General features: G+C 44.8%; 3 protein-coding genes across 3 annotated transcripts; 2 read left to right on the top strand and 1 right to left on the bottom strand.

The window, feature by feature from the left end:
* The first annotated feature begins 4302 nt into the window (after nucleotides 1-4302).
* APOC1 (apolipoprotein C1) lies at nucleotides 4303-10735 on the top strand. The gene is made up of 4 exons (XM_007421509.4): nucleotides 4303-4442; nucleotides 5962-6030; nucleotides 7381-7531; nucleotides 10428-10735. Exons 2-4 carry the CDS (start codon nucleotides 5973-5975, stop codon nucleotides 10501-10503), a joined length of 285 nt encoding a protein of 94 aa, XP_007421571.1. The 5' UTR covers nucleotides 4303-4442; nucleotides 5962-5972; the 3' UTR covers nucleotides 10504-10735.
* A 4234-nt stretch (nucleotides 10736-14969) lies between these two features.
* Nucleotides 14970-18618, top strand: LOC148216102 (apolipoprotein C-II-like). The gene is made up of 5 exons (XM_088139869.1): nucleotides 14970-15060; nucleotides 15577-15637; nucleotides 16290-16358; nucleotides 17025-17181; nucleotides 17861-18618. Exons 3-5 carry the CDS (start codon nucleotides 16307-16309, stop codon nucleotides 17946-17948), a joined length of 297 nt encoding a protein of 98 aa, XP_087995995.1. The 5' UTR covers nucleotides 14970-15060; nucleotides 15577-15637; nucleotides 16290-16306; the 3' UTR covers nucleotides 17949-18618.
* Nucleotides 18619-20564: 1946 nt separating this feature from the next.
* On the bottom strand, nucleotides 20565-22593 carry LOC112541710 (C-X-C chemokine receptor type 3-2-like). Its single transcript, XM_088140175.1, has 2 exons — nucleotides 22546-22593; nucleotides 20565-21602 (listed from the first exon to the last, which is right to left on the bottom strand). Exons 1-2 carry the CDS (start codon nucleotides 22591-22593, stop codon nucleotides 20565-20567), a joined length of 1086 nt encoding a protein of 361 aa, XP_087996301.1.
* Between the last annotated feature and the right edge of the window lie 431 nt (nucleotides 22594-23024).

The raw sequence follows: 23024 nt of genomic DNA, 5'->3' as shown, positions 1-23024 counted from the left end.
GCTTGAAGACGGCCTCAATGCTTTGGACTACAGCCCCCATCACCAACCCCTAGGAGCGATCAGAGCCATATTCCAACTGTCTCCGGATGGGACATCTCTGCTTAGGAAAAGCTGGTCTAGGGCAGTGTTTCTCCAACTTGGGAACTTTAAGTCATGTAAACTTCAACTCCCAGAATTCCCCAGCCAGCATGCTAGTGAACTTTAAGATGGGTGGACTTCAACTCCCAGAGTTCTGGAAGTTGAAGTCCACCTGTCTTAAAGTTGCCAAGTTTGAGAAGCACTGGTCTGGGGGCCCATGTGAGCATGGAGATGGTTCTTTACACACACCCTCTCAAACATGAAGGTTTAATCTCCAATGCACATTCAAAACCCCCTTCCCCCCCCCAGATGAAACCACAATCTTGTTGGCACCTTAATGGCTGTTTTATGGTCCTGCTGAATGATGGTTGAGATGGTTTTCTTCTATGTACTCCTCATAGTGTTGTTTGATTGTTACATCTTTTGCATTTGAATGGTGTGCTTTTATTGAGTTTTTAATGGAAGCTGCCTTCAGTCTGTCTGATTCAGCGGCCGTCTGAGTCTCACGCGGGAGTCAGCAGGGAGGGGGTCAAAAAAGTCAAGATGGCACCCCAACCTTGCAATTAGAGTCCAGCTTTTTTTCTATGCCATCTTGACTTTTTTGGATGCCCCTGCAAACACCCTAAAGTCGAGTGAGTTATTATTATTATTACGCTTATGAATTATGAGAGTCCCATGGTTGCCATTAGCAATACTGTTCAAGCAAGAACCTCAGAAGGAAAGTGAGGAGCACGGCTGAAAGGGGAGCAAGAAGGCACCTTATTCTGGAAGCCTTCTACACATGCTTAGTTCTCATAACCCCAAGAACTGAAACTTGTCAGGACAAGTGTTGAAACATTGGAAGTCTTGTGCCTTCTGTCTTTGGCAACACTCATCAAACCTGTTGGGACGCTTAAACACATTTAATCTGATTGTTTCTCCATGTTACGTATAGTTCTTACTTTTTGGAACCAGATTTCCCTTTCTTGTAAAATCATGTAGGTGGTCAGGTCCTCCTTCTCCTCCTTCTCCTTCTCCTTCTCCTTCTCCTTCTCCTTCTCCTTCTCCTTCTCCTTCTCCTTCTCCTTCTCCTCCTTTCGAGTGAAGTAAATACACCAAATTAATACACATAAACACACACGCACTTACACACAAACACACAATACACATTATCAATGAAAACCATAGGTAAGGACTCTGTGGTGATGGGACCCCCAGTAAACATAACATTGTAAAAGGTGTATTTGCTATAGGAAATCAGGTTATCCAGTTAGAGTGGCCAACAGCAGTTAGATGGCTTGAAAGGGAATACCAATCCTGGGCACCCTGATATATTTTATCAGACAATAAACATATTTTTATTTCCATAAATGTCACAACGTTCTGTAACTTTGTGTGTAAAGTCTGCCCAAAGATGGGTAGTAATTATCAGTGTTCGTAAATATTCATGCTTTGTTTTGTTATGTTGTGGTCCGTGACCTCAATGAGTCATTCATTAATTCATTCATTTATTCATTCATTCTAATTCTCCCAACCCATAGATAGCTTATGGAATCACTGCTTGAACTCTAAAACTGATTGAGGAGGTAGCATGCAAATAACTGTAAAGCTATATAATTACATTTTTGCTAGCCCAGTAGAATACGTAGATTCATTGATGTATTTATATTTAAAAGCCACCTGACTCCCAACTCATTCTGGGTGCCTTCTCCTTTAATACAGTAAAATCAGTAAACTGTTGTTGATTCCCAGAGTCACTTTGATCTGATCTCCAAATCAAAATTTCCTTTTTCTTGATTGGGAAATCCAAATTGAAACCACCTAATCTGAATTTCAGTGTGAACGTCTATATCTAATGGGATGGATTTTCTGCATCCATTCAAAACTGGATCAGTGTTCCAGTTCAAATCAGATTTTCCCTTGGGTTGCACTCGCCTACCAGAACAGCTTGGAAAATAAAATGGTGGGAGCTAAGTAAAATTAATTTTAAATTCTACCCATTTCAAACTTTTGAGCCATGATAGATAAATGGATGCTTTGTGTTCAGGGCAAATATGCTGCTGAGTATCAGAAAATTCAACTGTGCAATGGAGAAAATTCTATCCCTCTTATGATCTACTAGTTCTGAAGTAGATCTGGAAACTTTATTCTTCTTCCAGAGACCCAGGAATGTCTTTATACTATACTGTAAGTGTATCTAGCAGAAAAATATTCCACAATATCAAGCAGAGGTGTTTCTCATTGCTTGCTAAGGGCTCCTTCCAAAAGAAAGACTGGTGATACCAAGTTTCGAACCCAGGACTTTTAGCGGGCAAAATGCCTCTTGTACCACTGAACCCCTTCCAAGATACTCAGCATGCAGAAGCTCACGGCTTTTCCTCGGTGCTAACAATAGCTTTCGACTTTTCCTTCCCCCAACTCCCAGGGCTCTGTTCTTGGCTTAGTAAGCGGGCGCTGGGACTCACGCTAATCAGCCAGAGCATCTGTCTTTCCAACATTCTGGGAAAACACTTGACAATGAACCAAAACATTATTAAACGAGAGCAAAAATCCAAAGCCAAACACCCGTTTTCGGGGTTTTGGTGTTTTGCCAACCGGAGAATGCAAAAGCATCTGCTCTATTTAATATATCCAAGGTGAAAATCTGCTCGCTTTTCTGGATGCTGAAAAATATGGCAACCCTGGCTGGAATAAAAGTTGGCATCTTTGCCAACATGTTTTATATCTGAATTCAGCTTCTTCTGTTTGGAAGTTAGGGTCCTGCCTTAAGCCAGATCTGGACAACAGAATCTTAACGACAAGGTGTCTCTATCTCATTACTTGTGGCCTAACATTCATTCATTCATTCATTCATTCATTCATTCATTCATTCATTCATTCATTCATTCATTCAATTTACGCAGACTGCTCATCTCATATGTATGCGACTCTGGGCGGCCTACACGATTAAAACAAAAACACAACACTTGGCATAATTCACCCATTAAAACCAATGAAAACAATTTTAAAAAACTATAACCAGAAAGACAGGGAAGAAGACAGCCTAGACTTATACCAGCCATTTAACAGGCTCCGTGCTTCCACGAGATCCCCAGGTCCAATGGCAAAGCCATGTTTTGAGGGTCTTCCAGAAGGCCAATAGGGTTGGGGCCAATCTCACCTGGGGTGGTGGGGGAGAGAAGTATTTCTGAACTGGGGAGATGAGGAATTGCATCTGGCTGATGCAAAGCCATGTAAACTTTTTTGTTTTAAGGGACCTGCCTTGACATCTACCTCTGCATGTTCTGATGTTCACCTACATGAAGTTTGCTCCATAGACCAGTGTTTCTCAACCTTGGCCACTTTAAGATGGATGGACTTCAACTCCCAGAATTCCCCAGCCAGCCATGCTGGCTGGGGAATTCTAGGAGTTGAAGTCCAATTCTGGGAGTTGAAGTCAAAGTGGCCAAGGTTGAGAAACACTGCCATAGACTGTTGACCCTGAATTACACTCAGAAGAGATCCACTGAAATTCCAGGGTTGCAGAAGGAGAGGTGTGTTAGTCTACGGTGGCAGAAAATCAGGAGTCTACCAGCACCTTTTCCAACTAACGAGTTTTATTAAAAGGCAGAAGCTTTTGAGATGGGCAGCCCACTTCATCAGAGAGGGGCTTGAAAAGGGCATGAGGAAAGCTTGGGGGACCAGTGGTTATGCAGATGCTGGTTCCACGTGAGACCGATGGCAAGCACCTCATCCATGAGGAATCTTAATGTATTAAAAAAAACATTCTGTTTACCACTTCACGCATCCGATGATCTACGTTGCTCATGAAGGCAGGTGCTGGAAGAGATGCTACCTCCAGAAATTCCAGCACAGTTTTGCCAACTCAGCACTAGGAGAAGCAAATGCTTCCCGGGGGGGAAAATAGGGCTTGCAGCTAATCATGAGGTTCCTAAGGATTAATTATCCTTCCTGTCCCATCACTTAAAGATCTTTGAAGGATGTTTGACTCCAACCAATAGATAAAGCAGGAATCTTTCACGTTTCCCTGTTTGAAACTTGCTCCGCCAATCTTAAGCTGGGAACAACTGGGGAAATATATATATATTTATATTTCCTTTTTTCTGTTCCTTCTTCCTTTTTCTTTTCCTGCAGTGGATAGACTTTAATGGAGAAGAAACTGGATCGCACACATAGAGGGAAAAAAAATTATCTCTGGCTGCCGTTTCATTTCCTGCAGAGATGAAGCAATCTAATTGTAGGGAGGAGAGAAAAGAAAAACGTGGGTCAGGTTTTATCCCTCGACGGGGGCCGGTGACGGAGGCAGGGTGCCTGGTTTATAGGGAGAAGCAGTGAGAGGAGCAGTCAGATTCCACCTCTGACTATTCCTCCACTCCCAGCTGCAAGTAAGTGAAGGGCAAGGAAGGGGGCCGGGGAGACCTAAGGCCAGCTTTGGTTAGCATGATGGGGGAAGAATCAACTCATTCAGCTGAAAAATCTATAATGATGTCTTTTTCCTTTTAAAATGATTTTTGGCCTGGTGAATGCAAAAGAAATGGCACTGGGGATTCACAGAGAATGTGTTAGGCGGATGGTCACGGGGATGAGGATAATGCAACTTGACTTACGTTTTTAACAGTAGCTGCATGCGTTATTTAAAAATGTAAAAAAAACCCTCTTTCTTATTTAAAAATGTAAAAAAAAAACCAGAAAAAAATTCTGGGAGTTGAAGTCCGCATGTCTCAAAGTGGCCAAGGTTGAGAATGGCTGGAAGTTCTTCACCGGTTTGGACCCTCTGATTTATTACATTTTAAAAGATTGTTTTATTAGTGAAATGTAGCAATCCCCAAAGGTGATGAAGTGAAGTGAAAATGGATTAAAATGAAAATGCATTTTAATAAATAGATTAAAATAGGATTTATTGACAAAATATGTTTTGCTAGTAAAATAAAAAAATATATACAGTGATTAAAATGAATTACATTTGAAGAGACTGAAATATATCCATGAAATATTAACATGGAACTAGCAGAGTTCTTTAACATATTGCTAAATCTAGACTATTTTTGTTTTTACAATGCAAAGACATTTTAGAAATCAATAAAGGACATGTTCTTCAACCTCATGAGGATAGAGTCCTTTCCACCTATTTAGAATGATTCTCTCTGTTGAAGCATTAATGAACATTTGTAATGACCCAGGAGCAGACGCTGCGAAAGGCATGGAAAGAAAAGTTGCTAGAAGCAGGGGAGTCCGGGGGGTCAAAAAGTCAGAGAGCAACCAGGCAATTGAGGTTCTCATCCTTATATTTTTGACACCCCCACCCCACCCCCAGTGGATGGTTCTGCTTTTGAATAAGGAATTTGTGAAGATTTTACAAGATGGGCTTTATTTACAGAGATCCAAACGGAGCCAATTCCTAATAGGGTGTATTCCCCCCCCCCCCTTTTGCTATTTCTCCATTTTCTCAATGCATTTCTCCCTTCCTTGTACACTGGATTTCCCTTCTCCATTTTTCAATGGTGAACAGTTCATCCAGGAGAGCACCCATTGAGGGAGCTGTTCCCAACCAGGACCACCACCCCCTTTTGGGTTGTGAGGGCTACAAATCCTGTTATTCTGCAGCTCTGCTGGCTGGGCATGATGGGGACGGTTATGCAAGACACCTGGAATGGAATGCCTTCTTAAGAAGGGCCGTGTTAGAAGACCCTTCGCCACCCGTAGCATCTGTAGTTTGTCTGGTACTTCCAGATGTTTGGGACTTCAACTCCCAGAATGACTTTGGCCATGCCGCCTGCAAATTCTGGGAACTTAAAATGAAATTGGAGCCATTGATTCATCTGCCTAATCAAAGGAGCATTTGAATCTAGTGGGGGTTATTTTCTGCTTGGCCATCAATAGCCCCACTGTCTTTTGCCCCACCAGGAGGTGCAACCATGCGACTGGTGGTCTCCGTGGCAGTGGTCCTGATAGCTTTGTCTGCGGCTGTGGCAGGTAAGACCTGGGGAGGGAGGGGATTTCTTTCACTGTGGAGAAAACATTCCCACCCCCCACTTCAGCATGATGGGTTGCTGGCAAGGAACCCGAAGCCAAACCCTTACCCGTCTCTGGGGATGGGGAGTGACCAAACCCCTTGTGACTTGTTTGAAAGGTAGAGCTGAACTCTTTCTTTATTTCAAGGAATGTTGAATTATGTATTTATTTGTGTTATATATTTATTTGTTAGATTTATATTCCACCTTTCCTGCAGGAGCTCAAGGCAATGTACCTTCCCATTTCCCCCCACAACAACCTTGTGACATAGGGTGGGTGGAGAGAGAGGGGCTGGGTCAAAATCACCAGTTCAGCTTCCATGGTTGAGATGGACTAGACCCAGGGGTCTCCCATGCCAATCCAAGAGCTTCACTATGACACAACACTGGCTCTGAATTACACCCCTGAAGGTCTCTAGGTTGATTTCTGTTTCGGGGGTCAGGGATAGCAATTATGTTAGTTTCCCCCAGTAAAAACCAGCAAGTCTCTGGGCAGCCCAGTGGCTAATCAATTAGATCCACTAAGTGTGAGAACAAACGCGTTTGCTTTTCAGATACTACAGGAAGTTGAGTCATTTCTGGAAACTTAGAATTCAAAGCAATTTTAACAAGATTTCGTTGGATTTTCTTTGCTTCAACATCAGTCACCATTAGGGGATTACAAATATGACCGTGAGCAAGGCTCTGGATTTGGAGAAAGAGCTTATACTGCCCTGATTTTAATACAGGGAGTCCCCGGGTTAAGAATGCCCGGTTTACGGACGACCCATAGTTAAGAATGGAGCCTGTTGTAGCAAAATTCGAGTTAAATACGCAATGATTCGAGTTAAATACATAATGATTCAAGTTGAATACACAATCCTACTTAGAGAGTACTATATAATAATACTGTTCTGGCTTACGTGCAAATTCACCTTAAGGACAAACCATGGGAACGGAACTTGTTCTTAAACTGGGGACTACCTGTAGGCATACGTTGCACAGATAAATGAATACATGATGCAAAAATGTGTGCACCCCAACCCAACATTTCCATTGTGTGTTCTGAGGTTTTTGAACACTAGGGTCAATTTCTCAATAGCTGGGTTCACCCAACCTGCTGGACTAGGCTAAAGAGAGTTGGGTAACTTGTAGCTCCGTGTGTTATGAGGCATCAATATTGTCCAAACATGTTCTGTGAACCAGACTATCACATTAAGCCGTAACGTGACTTAGTTGCTTGGGCCTGTTATATGAACACAATGTTAAGTTTAGGTTTAGGGTTGTGTAAAACCAAGCAATACAATTGCTGTTTTAATTTATTATCCCCAAGACACTGCTGAAGATGTAGAGAAAGAACTCACCATGGCCCAGAAGTTTGAGAAGTTCCAGCAGGATGTCCAGACTTTTGTTGACAACGTTGGTGAGAAGACCAAATCTGCTTTCCTTGAGCTCCACAACAGTGAATTCAGCAACAAAACCAGGTGAATGTTTTTAGCGAATATTTTACAACTGTAACTTATTAGAAGGGAAGTGGGATGGGAGCAGGAGCTTGATTCAGCCATCTTGGCTGCGAATTCAGAGTTGAAATCCAACCTCTGGAGAACATCAGCTCAAAGAAGCCTGTCTTAATATTTAGCCTCAAAATTCTCCTCGGTAAACCTGAAGACACTTCCACACAGCATGTTTTCACTCTGTTCCATGTCCCGGTCTCTCACAGTTCATTTTTGGAAGTTGTTCCGTAGCTATCCTCCCTTCTGCCAGTTTTGAAACACTGAAAACAGGAACATCAGGAGCCACCCAGTTCTTTTCCCCCCAATTATTTTAATTAAAGATTACATAAAACAAACAAGATTAATTCAAAAACCTAATCAAAAGTACATTAAAAGAAAGAAAAAATGATATTAAGAAAGCGCAGAGAAAAAAAAATCCCCCCAAAAAGATAAAAAGAAGAAACTTCCTCCTTCATCCCCAGCAAGTATATTCAACATTAACAACTTATCACCATCTCTTAAAATACTACCAAATACATCTTCATTCTATACTTCACCCCATCTTCTATAGGCCCATCTCTAAATCCTCTCCTTAGTAATCAACAAAAGGTGTAAAAATTAACAGACATAACTAGCAACATAGAGTCCCCCTTTCCATTTAAAGATTATCCCCTAATCCCTCTCTTAATAATCAAAATCTCATCCCAATTAACAATTAAACATTACAAAAGATTAAGAAATAACCATTAATCATCACCATGATTAATCCCAAAGGAGCCACCCAGTTCTCATCCTCTCCCTGATCGATCAGTGATCTGTTCCTGCCTCTGCCAGCTATAAACTCCCCATTCCCGTCCCATAATAGAAGTAAAATAAATAATTAAATATTTCCTTCCCATCCACATGTTTACTACTGTATCCAAAAGGAAGCCACAACGACATCCCAAGTGTTACGACATCATTGCACAAATGGCACGATGCATTTATTTATTTATTTATTTATTTATTTACTTATTTTTCAAATTTGTCACCACCCATCTCACTACAAATCATGCCATGATGTAAATGAGGAACAGTAGTCATTTGTATCATCTGCACAATGATGTCATGATGCATGGGACATCAATTGACACACACACACACCCAACCGGCAAGAACCCATGACTTACAGGTCAGTGCATTTGCCTGATCTGGGCATTTGTGGAAAAATCCGAGTAACTGATGTGGTGAGAAGTTGCCTGCCTGCAAGGCCACCATTGCTTTGTGGCATGTCACGTTCTCTGGGATCATGATGATGAAATGCTTTCCATAGTAGGCACAACCATCAATTGGGGAAAAGGAGAGGACTTGTTCTAAATATATTTATTCATTCATTAGATTTATTATGGCCGCCCAACTCCAAATGGATTAGGTGTCAATAGCAATCAATGACCAGCTTTGGGAACCAATAGAAGAGAATATCTGTAGCTCAGGGTTGAATTGTGGAGTCCTTGGTGCTCTCTGAGCTTGGTTGTTTGCTTGTCGACATTTCATGACCCGACTAAGTGACATCCGCAGTGCTAGGTAACTAGGTAGCCAGGTAACCTCATCAATGCACTGATGACGCTACCTAGTTGGGTCATGAAACATTGGCAGGCAAACAATCAAGCTCAGAGAGCACCAAGGACTCCACAGCTCTAGGAACTCTGGGCTGAAGGGTGGGTGCTAAGGGAGGCATGGGGTCTCGAGTTCAAGAACTGCGTGGCAGGATGAGGCAAGGTCTCCTGCCAATGAGGGAGCAGGCCACCCACAAGCTCTGCAGAGCTGACAAGGCAAAAGCCAGCTTTGATCTGCTTTCAAGTGAACTGGAGCGGAGCCAACACAACCGGTAGACTTAGCATTTTAAACAGCTGACATTAAACAGGCAGATGCAGAGCTAGCTGTGCAAAATCTTTTGGGGGAGTTGCTGTGAGTTGTCATTGTTGATTGAGTTTCATGAATTCTGGCTCAACCGGGAGGACTTTTCAGACCCTGGGATCCTCGGGTGCAAAGTTTCAGCTGGAGATGGGCAAGCCCAAGGTTTGCCTTTCCTGAATTCCGCGTTGTTTTCTCCTCTTTCGGGACCGACAGGGGAAAAGGTAATTTGCAGGGAGTTGCCACTAGATTAGCAAAAAGAGCGAAGTCCTATTTGCTGAAAGAGAGGGTCGGTAGGCAGGGGAGCTTGAGAGAGCCAGCAGCCACCGCTAGGTGGAGATGCAGAGCAGCTGAGAGGCTTCCTTGAGAAGACTGCAGGAAGAAGGAGGAGCAAAACGAAGTTTATTTATTGATACGTTTATTTTATTTAGCCAATTTATACAGCCACCCATCACACAAGCATGGCTCTGGGCAGTGTCCAACAGAGACAACGAGTTACAAACCAATATAACAACTATTAAAAACAATTAAAAGTTCCTTTTCGTCAGAGAACAAATGTCTTCCCCTTGCTGGGAATGTGTTCCCCAACCTTCTCCAGCAAGCCATTGGCCATTTTGACACACACACACACACACACACACACACACACACACACACAATCTCCCAATCTCCCAACATTGCCTGACTTGCAGGAAGTTTTGCAACATCACACTGACAGCTTCCTAGGTGTCCATGGCAGCTGTTTTCTAAATTCATGCCAATCTCTCCCCCCGTCTCTTTTACAGCCCGAGAAACTGGGGGGGGGGTCCCTTCTGAGCTTTTTTCCCCACCCGCTATCCAGCTGCAGGCTATGCCCTCTCTTATCTGACCATTCCCTTGGCAGCATCTCTTGACTCCGTCTCCCAAGGTCTTTCCCACATGCCACTACATTAACACAAGAGTTTGCAGGGCTTGGAGGTGGCAAGACCTCTCACCATTTTCTTGTTCTTGACAGGAACTGGCTTTCTGAGACCTTCCGGAAGTTGAAGAAAAATTTCGAGCCCATAACCTCCAGCGAGGGGTCTGACTGAGCGTCCCCAATTTCTTGCATCCATCAATGATGGGAAGAAGGATGTTCATATAGTCCCAGTGAAGCAGTGGAAAAACATCCAAAGAGATGTTGACTAGACGCCCCAACCTTTCAGTTTCTACCTGGAGCTGTGTATTTTTACTTGTGATCCATTGTTAGACATAAATAGTCACTTGGATTGAGATGGGCGGCTATAGAAATTGCATATATAAATAAATATAAACAATTTAGTAGGAGAAACATAGTTTCTAATCATTTTTTTTCTAAAATATCATCAACTACTATCAGGACAGTACAACTAGGATTTTCACTGCTACCACTTTACATTTTCAAGTTTTCTTTTCTGTACCTGCCATCTAGTTTTTTACAAGGTTAGGGCCCAGAGTTGTTCCTGCCAAGATTTTTAGTATTCACAGGTACTTTTCACATTTCCTTTTCGACCTACAAAAACCACTTTAAAAGCAGACAAAGTGACGTTCCAAAGAAATGTATGTCTGTGCATTCGTGGCTAGAAACCAAGGGAGCTGGCTCTCTCTCAGATTCTTGAATGTTTAGTAAATAAATCTTCACAATTCTGTCCTCCCATTCCATGAAGGCACCCAAAGGCCCACCAACAGTTCCAGTTTGCAGGTGAGCATCCAGAGAAACTCCCTGTTAGATTTCACCGAGTGAGGAAAGATAGAACATCACTATTCTTTCTGATCTTTTAGCAGAAATTGGCCAATACTGATCCACTGCGTTCAGGTAACACAGAAGCTGGTTATCAAATTCACCCATTTCCTGAGTTTGCACAATATATTAAACCTAACCCAGTGTTTCTCAACCTTGGCAACTCTTAGATGTGTAGACTTCAGCTCCCAGAATTCCCCAGCCAATTTGGCAACTCTCAGATGTGTAGACTTCAGCTCCCAGGATTCCCCAGCCAACTTGGCAACTCTCAGATGTGTAGACTTCAGCTCCCAGGATTCCCCAGCCAACTTGGCAACTCTCAGATGTGTGGACTTCAGCTCCCAGAATTCCCCAGCCAACTTGGCAACTCTCAGATGTGTAGACTTCAGCTCCCAGAATTCCCCAGCCAATTTGGCAACTCTCAGATGTGTAGACTTCAGCTCCCAGGATTCCCCAGCCAACTTGGCAACTCTCAGATGTGTGGACTTCAGCTCCCAGAATTCCCCAGCCAACTTGGCAACTCTCAGATGTGTGGACTTCAGCTCCCAGAATTCCCCAGCCAACTTGGCAACTCTCAGATGTGTAGACTTCAACTCCCAGAATTCCCCAGCCAACTTGGCAACTCTCAGATGTGTAGACTTCAGCTCCCAGAATTCCCCAGCCAATTTGGCAACTCTCAGATGTGTAGACTTCAGCTCCCAGGATTCCCCAGCCAACTTGGCAACTCTCAGATGTGTGGACTTCAGCTCCCAGAATTCCCCAGCCAACTTGGCAACTCTCAGATGTGTGGACTTCAGCTCCCAGAATTCCCCAGCCAACTTGGCAACTCTCAGATGTGTGGACTTCAACTCCCAGGATTCCCCAGCCAACTTGGCAACTCTCAGATGTGTGGACTTCAACTCCCAGGATTCCCCAGCCAACTTGGCAACTCTCAGATGTGTGGACTTCAGCTCCCAGAATTCCCCAGCCAACTTGGCAACTCTCAGATGTGTAGACTTCAACTCCCAGAATTCCCCAGCCAACTTGGCAACTCTCAGATGTGTAGACTTCAGCTCCCAGAATTCCCCAGCCAATTTGGCAACTCTCAGATGTGTAGACTTCAGCTCCCAGGATTCCCCAGCCAACTTGGCAACTCTCAGATGTGTGGACTTCAGCTCCCAGAATTCCCCAGCCAACTTGGCAACTCTCAGATGTGTAGACTTCAGCTCCCAGAATTCCCCAGCCAACTTGGCAACTCTCAGATGTGTGGACTTCAGCTCCCAGAATTCCCCAGCCAACTTGGCAACTCTCAGATGTGTAGACTTCAGCTCCCAGGATTCCCCAGCCAACTTGGCAACTCTCAGATGTGTGGACTTCAGCTCCCAGAATTCCCCAGCCAACTTGGCAACTCTCAGATGTGTAGACTTCAGCTCCCAGAATTCCCCAGCCAACTTGGCAACTCTCAGATGTGTGGACTTCAACTCCCAGGATTCCCCAGCCAACTTGGCAACTCTCAGATGTGTGGACTTCAGCTCCCAGAATTCCCCAGCCAGCCTGGCTGGGGAATTCTGGAAGTTGAAGTCCACACATCTGGAAGTTGCCAAGGTTGAGAAATACTGACCTAACCAAATGGCCTGAATTCACACAACATGCTAAACCGCATGAACACCCACAGTGCAGCATCATGCAGAATGATGAAAGCAGCATTGCCCTGACGCAACACAAATTTTGCCCCTTTTATGCAGGCATCATGCAGAGTGTCACTGCCTTCATCTGTTTGACAAAAGTGGTGGAAACCGGGGATACCTGTGCACACAGACACACATCACCAAAGCTAAAACTAAGCCAGCTTAGGATGGTGGGTGAATACAGCCTCTAAGTTCCCCAAAGGGGTTGCAATATATGGGCTTGAGGGCAATATATAAATCAAAATGTTTAGTAGCTACATGCCTGTCCATTAGAAGCTTTAACTGCTGAAGCCTAAAAATATGTGATCTGGAAGGGAAATATTTTTACCCTATGCTTAGATTCTCAGCCTTAAAGGCACACAGAGACATCTTGTGTCCTACAGCTGATTCCAAGCAAGCTTTACATTCTGAAATGAAATGGTGCCTGTGGCCTTCCAAAGCAACATGTGTTCTTGCCACGGCCTCAGCTGGTCTTAGAAGACATTTTGGAGGCTTCCTTGGAATAGAATTGGTTGATCAGTGACCGAGCACAAATATTGCTTAAGATCTAAGCAAACTGTCCTTGTCTCGGTCACTTCTGTCTACTCATCGAGTTGGGTCCTAGAGTAAACACTCCTTTGGACCTGCAGCTTTGCTGTTGGGAACTTTTCAAAGACAAGATCCTTCTGAGCTCAGGAGAGATCATGAAAACATGGAAGTTGGGAAGAAATGTTCTCTTCCAACAGAACCCTTATTTGCTATTACTGTATGCAGTAGTGTCGGGGGGGGGGGGTGTTCAAAAAAATCAAGATAGGAACTGCGATTATGTCAAAGCCCTGTCCCTTTTTTACGTGGATCACAACCACACCGTCATGGCCACCATCTTGATATTTGGACACACACAGACACACAATGTGGATGCGCCTGCTATCATGGTAGTTGTAACTATGGGATCATGGATATACAACTCAACATTCTTCTATCTGATGCCCTCCAGAAACATTCCCCTAAAACTTTCAGAATGTTTTATCAGCAGGAACCAGGGGCACCAGGTTTGGAAGATGTCATAAAAGGTCCTGTTACAAGCAAGGGGCAGAAAAGGCCTCAAAATGGTGGCCGCAACGGAGCGATTGAAGTTCTGTCGGGATTTTTTGTGTGTGATGCAAGCAGAGCTGGCACCCATAATAAAACAAGCAGCGTCTTGGATCACGTGTGGCCAAGCTTGATGATTTATTTATTTATCTATTTATTTATTAAATGTATAAGCCGCTCCAATCTATCATGACTCTGGCCGGCTTACAGAATGAAACAATAAAAGCATAGACATACATTGCCTAGACAGAAAGTGTCTGGAGAAAGTGCAGCAACTAGTAATGAAAACACTGTGCAGAGGTCCGTCACCCGCTCGAACCCAAGGCCTAAGGGAGCAGCCAGGTCTTGAGGACTTGGCTAAATAAGGGTAGGGTGAGAGCCATACAAAGCCCAGTGGGACTGATCTTCCAAACGCAGGTGCCATGACTGGTCCATGGGTCCCACCAGATGACCCTGGATGGGCAGAAACTACTGTGGCTAGATGCTCCCTCAAATCCCCCGGCCCCATGCCATGAAGGGCTTTCCAGTGATCATCCTAGAAAAAATCCTTGAATTGCACCCAGAAGCCAAGATTATGAAGACCCAGCTCTCTGGAGAAGACTCTAACACTGGGAAAGGTGGAAGGGAAGAGAAGAGGAAGACCAGCAGCAAGATGGATGGACTCAGAGACAGTGACGATGGGGGCGCCATTGGAAGACCAGAAAGACCAGGTTAGGGATAGATCGTCATGGAAAAAATCTATCTATGTGGTTGCTAAGAGTCGACAACTTGATGTCACAGAATCGGTCAAATCCAAGTGGCTCAGGACACTCCTAACTGGTAAATGTTCCACAGATTTCATCCTGATGAGACCCTAAAGGGTGACTTTAATTAGAATTGATATTCTTCCAGATTCCTTCCACATGCTTCAAAGGTCACTGCTAGGCTGGCTTTCTCATGCCATAACAGTCTGAACTTGTTTGCTTAGACTTTGAACAGGAAAGGGGGAGGTGCAGCTTGGGAAAAGGTGGGGGATCATTTTGGATGGTCCTTTGCCTGTTTTTTTTTAATTATTTATTTTAGCAAGACGGCCATCCCATATAAATGTCCTGCTTTTCATACAAGCTTGAGCTGGAACTGATAACCCTGCCGTAGCTGGAGAAGAGGACGATGTGAGTGGGACTGAACGCTTAAGCAGTGAACTGTGGGACTGTGCAAGAGATCCAGTGACACTGGAATACTTGGGTTGGCCAGAAAGAAGAATGTGACCTGGGGGTCCTTTGCCTGAAGTCCTAATATCTGTGGAACAAACAAGGGTGGTAGAGCAGCCCCAGGATCCAGCAGGGTGATACCTCACAGGCCATTTTGCTCCATCAACCTAGGATCCAAGATGGGCGGCAGGGCTACAGAAGTTAGGAACCAGTCACGCACCCCAGACTGGATTTTTTTTTCCCCTAAAGATCAGAGCGCTACTGCCCTGTTTTTACATTTTTGCAAGTCTGAAAATGCATTTACAAGGGCAAGCGTCAAAGAACCGTGTTTTGAATCAACCTGTCTTGCGAACACAGGAAACTGGGCTGGTGCCAGGGGCTCCTCAAGCAATTGGGGGCGGGGGGCAAGAACTAGCAATTTATACCCTTCCGTTAACTCATTCAATTTCAATTTATGAGAATGTCTCGCATGTTTAGTTTTAGGTCTACAGGAATCTTCTGAGGAACAAGGAAGGAACTGTACGTCTGACGCTGAAAGGTATGACTTTGTGGTTTCTAGAAAACAGCTGCCATTTTCAGCTTCCCTAACCCTAACCTTGTGAGGTCGGTTAAATTGAGAGAAAGATCTTTGCACGCATACGCACACATCTGGTAGCTATTCTGATCTGCTTTCCTTCCTCTTAATTTTTTCATTATGCTTCTCGTAGGCGAAAAAAAGATGCAAGGAACGCATTTGTGTGAACACAATCATGGTGTTTGGTTAACTCCCTTTAGAGCAGGAGTCCCCAAACTCTTCAGCTCATCGACTCTTTATGAAATTTCAGATGGTTCATTGGCCCCCAGACATTTATTATATGAAAAAATTTAATAAATACTACTTTATAATTTAGTTAATAATAGTACTACTATAATAATAATAACATTATTATTATAGTCTTATTGACTCTTGGGGGTCGATAGTGAGCACTTTGGGGAACCCTGCTTTAGAGTTAAGTATGTGGAACTCAGTCACTCAATTTTATAGACTGAAACTGGATATTTGGGGCTTGCTTATGGTTCTGGCTTTTTTACAAGAGTTGCTGGTAAACTGCCCATCGAACAGGGATCAACTATGTCTAAGGAGGTGTTTGACTTCAAAGCCTTCCCAATTTTTGTTTATCTTGGCCAATTTTTCTCATCCAACTTCTTAGGAACAATTATTGCAAAAATGAATCTGAAGATCGTGGTTGCATCAATCCTGTTGCTACTCCTCTGTTCAGGTTAGTTTTCATCCAACTGCTATTTCTTTTGTCTTCGATATTATTATTTTATTTATCTAAAAAATGGGAATTGCAACAAAGGGCTGTGGAGAAGAAAACCAAGCCCATTTCCAGGATATAGGTAGTCCTCATTTAGTGGGAGATGAAGAAGCAATCTGGCTGCTGCTGGTTCTCATTGCTTCTCTGATTCCCATCCGCTGATCTCTCCCAGCCATTCCAGACTGGGGGAGGGAGAACCCCAATCTAGCCTTCCCCTATATTTGATCCTCTATCCCAGTGTTTCTCAACCTTAGCAACTTTAAGATGTCTGGCTGGGGAATTCTGGGTGTTGAAGTCCAGACATCTTAAAGCTGCTGGTAGAGAAACAGTGCTCTACCCTACTGTAGGAATCTTTCTGAACTTCCAGAAAGGTTATCATTTTTAATTGTTATTAATTTTAGGAACAAATTGTCTTTCATTTGCATCAGCCTTGTGCTTCCTTCCATATTTTACTCGGCTTCTCCCTCTGTTGGGCCACTGAAAATCTGGGCAGGCAGTGGACCCACATTTCACCACTGTGACCCCATGGTAATCCATAAATTTGTATCCTTGTCAGCCAGAACCAAAGCAATTCAGTCTTCACCCGCGTTCAAACCACTCTGCTTTTTCTCTTCTGCTTTCCTGCAGAAGTTCTCAGCTATCGTCTGCAAAAGAGAGAAACTGAGGACAAGTCAGTGTTCACCCAATTTGAGGAGACAGCAAGGGGGTACATGAATTACATTTCTGGCATGACTCAAGCCTTGGTAGATAAACTCACATCCTTGGACGTTACCCAGAAAGTTTGGTAAGGAAACAACAGGGGATGATGGGTGATGGGGATTTTCCAAGGACCTAATATTCCTTTCTGATCAATGGTAGGCCAAGTACATGTTCAACCATGGCGACTGCCTTGCCACATTCATATCTTCCTTTCTAAATAATAAAACTCCCCAAATTTACCTGGAAAGTGAATGTGTGCAAAAGAGCATCCATCATGGACTGGTGCTGATCTAGTGGGAACCTGGATGGGGATGGGGAAGTTGAAATAACGTTCTGGAAGATGGTAACCATGAAATACTTTGGTCTTGTTCCTTGATGGTCTACTTATCAAATCCCCAAGACTGAATTTGATTCAATCTACTTTTATCCTGTATTCAATAATGTCCTTTTCTGGGTAAGACTGACATTACAGTTCAAGCAGGACATGGGGGAGAAGATTGGGAGGCTGGGTGCGAAGTTTTCAAGGGGTCACCAGCTGCTTGCCTCAGAGCTGAACAGCGCCTGGAACCGAGTGCCAAAAGTGACCAAAGGTGAAATCTCTGCTGAAGGTCCCCCAACCTGTTGGTGAAAATTAGCAAGTAGAACTCTTTGGTCTTGGGAAGGGGTTTGAAACGTGCCTTCTTTCTTTCTTTCTTTCTTTCTTTCTTTCTTTCTTTCTTTCTTTCTTTCTTTCTTTCTTTCTTTCTTTCTTTCTTTCTTTCCAGGAGCAGCTACAAAAACATTACGACAGCTGTGGATATCTACAGAGGCATCGCCACAGATCAAATGGCCCACTGGTGGCACGACAAATGAGACCTGCCACTCAGCCACCGGCTCCTTAAACCTTTGTGTCTCGCTCTCCCCAGCTCTTCCCAGTCTGGCTTTCCCTACTTTGGGGGTATAGAGATGCACTTCTGCTTCGCGTGTGAATAAAGTTCCTTTCCTACTAAGACCTCCAGGCAACTCTCTGGTTCCTGCTTGGTGATGGACTTGTTCGTTGAGATGCAAGCGATGGGCTGGTCCAGCTGGCTTGAGCCAGTGAGACCCCACTGTGTCCATCTTTGTTCTTGGTTGCTCCCCTTTGGCCCTTTGATGCTGCCCTACAAATTCCTGAAATAATCACACGGTCGCTGTTGTCAGAGAGCTCCTACCATCTTAACCCAGAGCAACAGTAGATGCAAGGCCAACTCCCTTTTCTTATGGAGATAAATAAGCTAGACGTTTTACCTACCAGTCTTATCAGCTAAGGAAAGATAGAAGGGAAGAGGCTAAGTTTAATAAGGAGCCCATCTCTTGGGAGTGGGGGACTCTGCCCAGGTAGGGGTGTGAATAATTTACTGCTTATTGCCTATTGCTTGTTAATGATCATGTGCGTCTGTTTTCACAAGTGTATAAAGACTACGTTAATTTACGTATTTTGCAACTTGGGTCCCGAAAGTGCCTCTTTATTGCTGTACAGAATAAACAGGTTGCAATTTCCCCACTTGGGTGTGATTTTTGGCTCTTCGCATCAGGGGAAATGATCCCAGCATTTGACTGGGCCGATCCATCGCTTGGCCAACACAAGGAAATCCAACAGGATGACTGATCATTTTGGCACCATCTTCCCCTAGAAATCAAGGGATTTGCAAGGGTGGCTATCGCTGTCCATAAATTCTCAAAATCCTCTCAAAATGCCAAGGCATTTTATTCATCAGGAGGAATCCAGGTTTTCACAGGAGAAAGGAGCAAACATTCTTTTATATATATATTTTATAACATATTCTAGCGGGCACCCCTGCAAGCCCTTTTCCTCTAATACAGGGTTTCTCAACCTTGGCCACTTTAAGGCGTGTGGACTTCAACTCCCAGAATTCCCCAGCCAGCATATGCTGGCTGGGGAATTCTGGGAGTTGAAGTCCACACGCCTTAAAGTGGCCAAGGTTGAGAAACCCTGCTCTAATATACGTTTGTGCAAACATTGCTTTATTGCACACATTATTCTCCTGAGGAAGGACTGTGGGATCAGTCAAATATACAATGAAACCATCACTTCAATCTTGTAAGAGGAGAACCAGGTTAGTCTATGGCGGCAAACATTTCTGAAGGAGCCTGGTAGCCCCTTTGCCAACTAAAACATTTTAGGAAAAGGCAGAAGCTTTTGCTCGTTTGGTGAGATTCAAGTTCCTGACTTTGGAAGTTCAGAACATGAGCCCACTCAATAGCCATGTGAACCTTGCTGTCTGAAGCCCATCAAAAAGTTCTCAGGTTGAAACCAGACAGCAGAAGAAACGTTCTTCTGAGCAACGCTGGAAATGCTGGGTGAAGTAATTCCCGTCAGCATGAAGCAAAGGGCAATGTGGGGTGTTTTGAAACCACCTTCAGTCTGTTACAAGCCAGATCCTTCCCGTTCTGCGGAAAGAGCTTTGGGTTGGGGTTGGGGTTTGTTCTTACCCTTCTGGGTTCCTCTTCATCACTTCTGCGTAGGATGTGGGAAGAAGGCAAGTAAATAAAAGAGGTTAGAACAATGTTTCTCAACCTCAACAAGTTTCAGATGTGTGGACTTCAACTTCCAGAATTTCCCCAGCCACCATCTTGACTTTTATGACCCCCCTCCCCACAGCCACCCCAGAATACTATACAATATTTTGGCCCCTTGACCCAGTCATGACTTGCAGCCACCCATTTGGATGCTAGGAACTAAGGGTGGATTTCAATTTTGGGAGTTGAAGTCCACACGTCTTGAAGTTGCCAAGGTTGAGAAATTTTATTTCACAAAATGAAATTATATATCTGCCTTTGCCACTCATTCAATGTTGTTTCTTCAAGCCTTCCTACCATCTTTTAGAATAACAAATTAATCCTTGGTAAGATACTCATCTTTATGGTCAATATTCTTCCTAGCCAAGAAAGATTTACCTTTTTCCAATCTTAGAATATCAGCCATTATATTTTTCCAGATCTGTAAATAATTTCGTCTGAATAAGTCTTTATTGTTTTTCCTTAAGTAAATCCCCAGACACCTGATCCATTTAATACTGATATTAAACCCTGCTGCTAGTTGCAAATGCCTGGAAATAAAACGATGGACAAGATTTCACCTGCAAATGGGGGACCTTCCTGAGAGTCGCAGGACAGAGGAGAGAAAAGCCACTAAAATTCCCCCACCCAAACCCTTGAAGGCCAACCTTCTCTTTTGCCAAATTCCGCTGACTGAAGCTGCAAATGTTCCGAGACGTGAGTCTTGTAAGTCTGAAGCAAGTTGCAATGAGGTTTGGTGTTTTGTAATGGTTATTTTCAAAGCTGTTGCAAATCTAGAACCCTTCTGCCCTGTGGGAAGGTGCTCCTTTCTTTCAACTCCACCATCTCCCTTTCCCAATGTCTGGGGGGGAAACTGTAAGCTGAAGGCTTCCCTGTCTTGCCTGGCACGTGGGGTTGACCGTATGCAGCTCACATCATGATGGAATAATCCATGTTCTGGATGGCGCTCTGCTCAGCCGCTTGACTGCAATCCTGGCTGCCTGAATGATGCCTGCCGCTGCTTCTCCTGTGGCTGTAACAGAACAGCCTGCACAATTCCCTCTGGAACCTGACTCCTCCAAAAGTGTAGACCAGTGGGTTCAGACAGCAATGGGCAAGGCCTAGACTCCTGGAGATCAGGACCCCAAAATCCAGCAGCTTCTCCTGTCTGCAGTCCCTCTGCAGATGACCCACACGCTGAAGACTGTCCATGAGGATAAAGCAATGGAAAGGGCCCCAACAGACAACAAAGAGGATCCAGATTGCCACCAGGAGACGTAGGGGCAAACGTCTGCTCAGGAGTCCAGCATGGTGCAGCTTGGTAAAAATCCGTCCGTAGCAGTAGATCATCACTAGGATGGGCAGCCAGAAACCCAGAAAGAAGAAGAACAGCTGCAGCCCCAGTTTCCAGGCGCCTGCTTCCTGAGCCTCAAAGCCCAGGTGGCAGACGACAGCCTTGGCCTGTGAGACGTAGGCGGCAGTCCGGAAATGCAGGTCCACTATGGAGAATGCCAAGCCAATGCCCCAGAAAAAGGCCGAAGTCACGTAGATGTGAGAAACCTTCAAGAAGAAGTTGGGTGGCATAGCCCGGACCATCACAAAGTAGCGCTCAGCACTGATGTAAGTCAGGAGAAAGATGCTGGTGTACGTGGTCATGGTCGAGAGGCCCCCAACAAGCTTGCAGAAGAACTCCCCAAAATTCCAGCCCTGGGTAAACTGGACAGCTCGGAAAGGGAGCGTTAAGCCAAGGAGGAAATCGGCCACAGCCAACTGAAAGAGATAGTGGTCCGCAAAGCGCCAGGACCGGCGACTTTGGCCCAGGATAACCAGCACCAAGCTGTTGCCTACCAGCCCCACCACAAACACCAAGGAGAAAATAACAGGGCCAAAATAGCGGGCAAAAGCATTCACTTCAGTTTGAACGCACGGGGCTGTGTTGGGATCAATGTCGGGGTATCCGGTGCCAAGCTGGGAGGGAGGAAGAAAGAGGAGTTGTTTGGGAGAAATTCTCAGCACATCCCAGACACACACCCTTACCCACAGGCATACGTGCCCCCTTATGAATTGTGTGTGACTGCTGGTATCCTCTTACTCTACTGCTCTTCTGCTGGGTGGATTAGTAGTAGGTGATGAAAGAAGTAAACGAGGAGGGAACAAGCCAGAATGGAAAATTATCTTCACCCTCTTCCCTGCTCAGTTCCAGCTTGTCCTCCCAGCCAGCTTTCCTCCAGTCCCATTTCTCATGACCCCGGATACTTCATGTAATACTGTTACCCTGAGAGCAGGAGTCTTCCTCCCTCCCTCCCTTCCTCCCTCCCTTCATTCCTTCTTCCCTCCTTTCCTCCTTTCCTTCTTTCTTTCCTCCTCCTCCTCCTCCTCCTCCTCAGCGCAGGAACTCTAGGACATGCAATCTCCCCTCAGCCCTCCCTTCCCCATCTCAAGAGATGCACCGTGAAAGCTACACAGTATCTAAAGCCGCCCCTTGAAGGGTTGGGTCCTGGTTCGTCTCTGCTCCTTGTGGAGCAGGAAGCAAAAGAAGGTGGGTGAGCATTTGCTGCAATGAAACAGGAGGACATTTGCATGTGTCCAGGGTTGGCCCAAGGGATTTTGCTGACCAAAGCAGCAGATAAGATGGCTCCCTCACTGCATTACGTGCACAGCACCCTTGGTGGGGCAAGTTGTGAGAGTCCTGTCCTCCATGTGAAACAACTTGGTCGGTTCAAGGGTGCAGGGGAAGCTGGGCGTGGTGCATCACTCAACCCTCCCCCCTTTGCAGACCTTGGTCTAACCATCAGGCTGGTCCAGTTGGGCTGATCTTGCAGTCTACTTTCCAAAGGTGGAGGAACAGGCTCAGCTAAACCATTGCCTACGCAACAGCCGAGCAGTACCAGAGAAACAGAGAACAACCTACCCCAGAGTAATCCTCATCCCAGGAACTGGTGGATAGATTTGGTTTCATGGTTGGATCCAAACCTTCTCCTTGAATGCCCTTCTTTGCTGCTGTTCCCCAGGGTGGATGCCAGTGAAGCCAATGATGTGATGAAGTCACCGGGGCTTCTTGTAGGGAAATGAAACCATCAGGTTATGAAAGGTTCCACGATGGGGAAGTTGAACTGCACTGAGGGCCGATTGCTTGTTTTCCTTCTACTGCTTTGGCTCCAGGGTGGAGGTGGGCAATGAGCAGTCTGAGAATCAGGGCCCCCCAGACTCATCTCTCAAATTCCCAACGTTCCCCAAGATCGTGCTGTGATATATTCCAGGGCAAACACGGGCTGCACTTCAGTGGTGCAATTTCGGATTTTTTTTCCCGTGCTGGCAGGACGGTCTGTGGTAGGGTCACAAAAGTGAAGATGGTGGTTGTGATCATGTGACAAAAGCCCCAACCTATTT

The sequence above is a fragment of the Python bivittatus genome, unplaced genomic scaffold, assembly GCF_059951505.1.
Source record: "Python bivittatus isolate LINGU-HERP-01145 unplaced genomic scaffold, Pbiv_v1 ctg000310_np1212, whole genome shotgun sequence".
NCBI lineage: Eukaryota > Metazoa > Chordata > Lepidosauria > Squamata > Pythonidae > Python > Python bivittatus.
This window is presented reverse-complemented; position numbering and strand designations above follow the sequence as displayed.

Bases quoted from the DNA above. Each gene is read 5' to 3' on its own strand.
- LOC148216102 (XM_088139869.1), top strand. From the start codon at position 16,307: ATGAATCTGAAGATCGTGGTTGCATCAATCCTGTTGCTACTCCTCTGT. The intron at 16,359-17,024 runs GTTAGTTTTCAT...GCTTTCCTGCAG, and splicing joins GTTGCTACTCCTCTGTTCAG to AAGTTCTCAGCTATCGTCTG. The intron at 17,182-17,860 runs GTAAGGAAACAA...CTTTCTTTCCAG, and splicing joins GACGTTACCCAGAAAGTTTG to GAGCAGCTACAAAAACATTA.
- APOC1 (XM_007421509.4), top strand. From the start codon at position 5,973: ATGCGACTGGTGGTCTCCGTGGCAGTGGTCCTGATAGCTTTGTCTGCG. The intron at 6,031-7,380 runs GTAAGACCTGGG...ATTATCCCCAAG, and splicing joins TTTGTCTGCGGCTGTGGCAG to ACACTGCTGAAGATGTAGAG. The intron at 7,532-10,427 runs GTGAATGTTTTT...TGTTCTTGACAG, and splicing joins GAATTCAGCAACAAAACCAG to GAACTGGCTTTCTGAGACCT.
- LOC112541710 (XM_088140175.1), bottom strand. From the start codon at position 22,593: ATGAAACCAAATCTATCCACCAGTTCCTGGGATGAGGATTACTCTGGG. The intron at 21,603-22,545 runs GTAGGTTGTTCT...CCTCCCTCCCAG, and splicing joins GGGATGAGGATTACTCTGGG to CTTGGCACCGGATACCCCGA.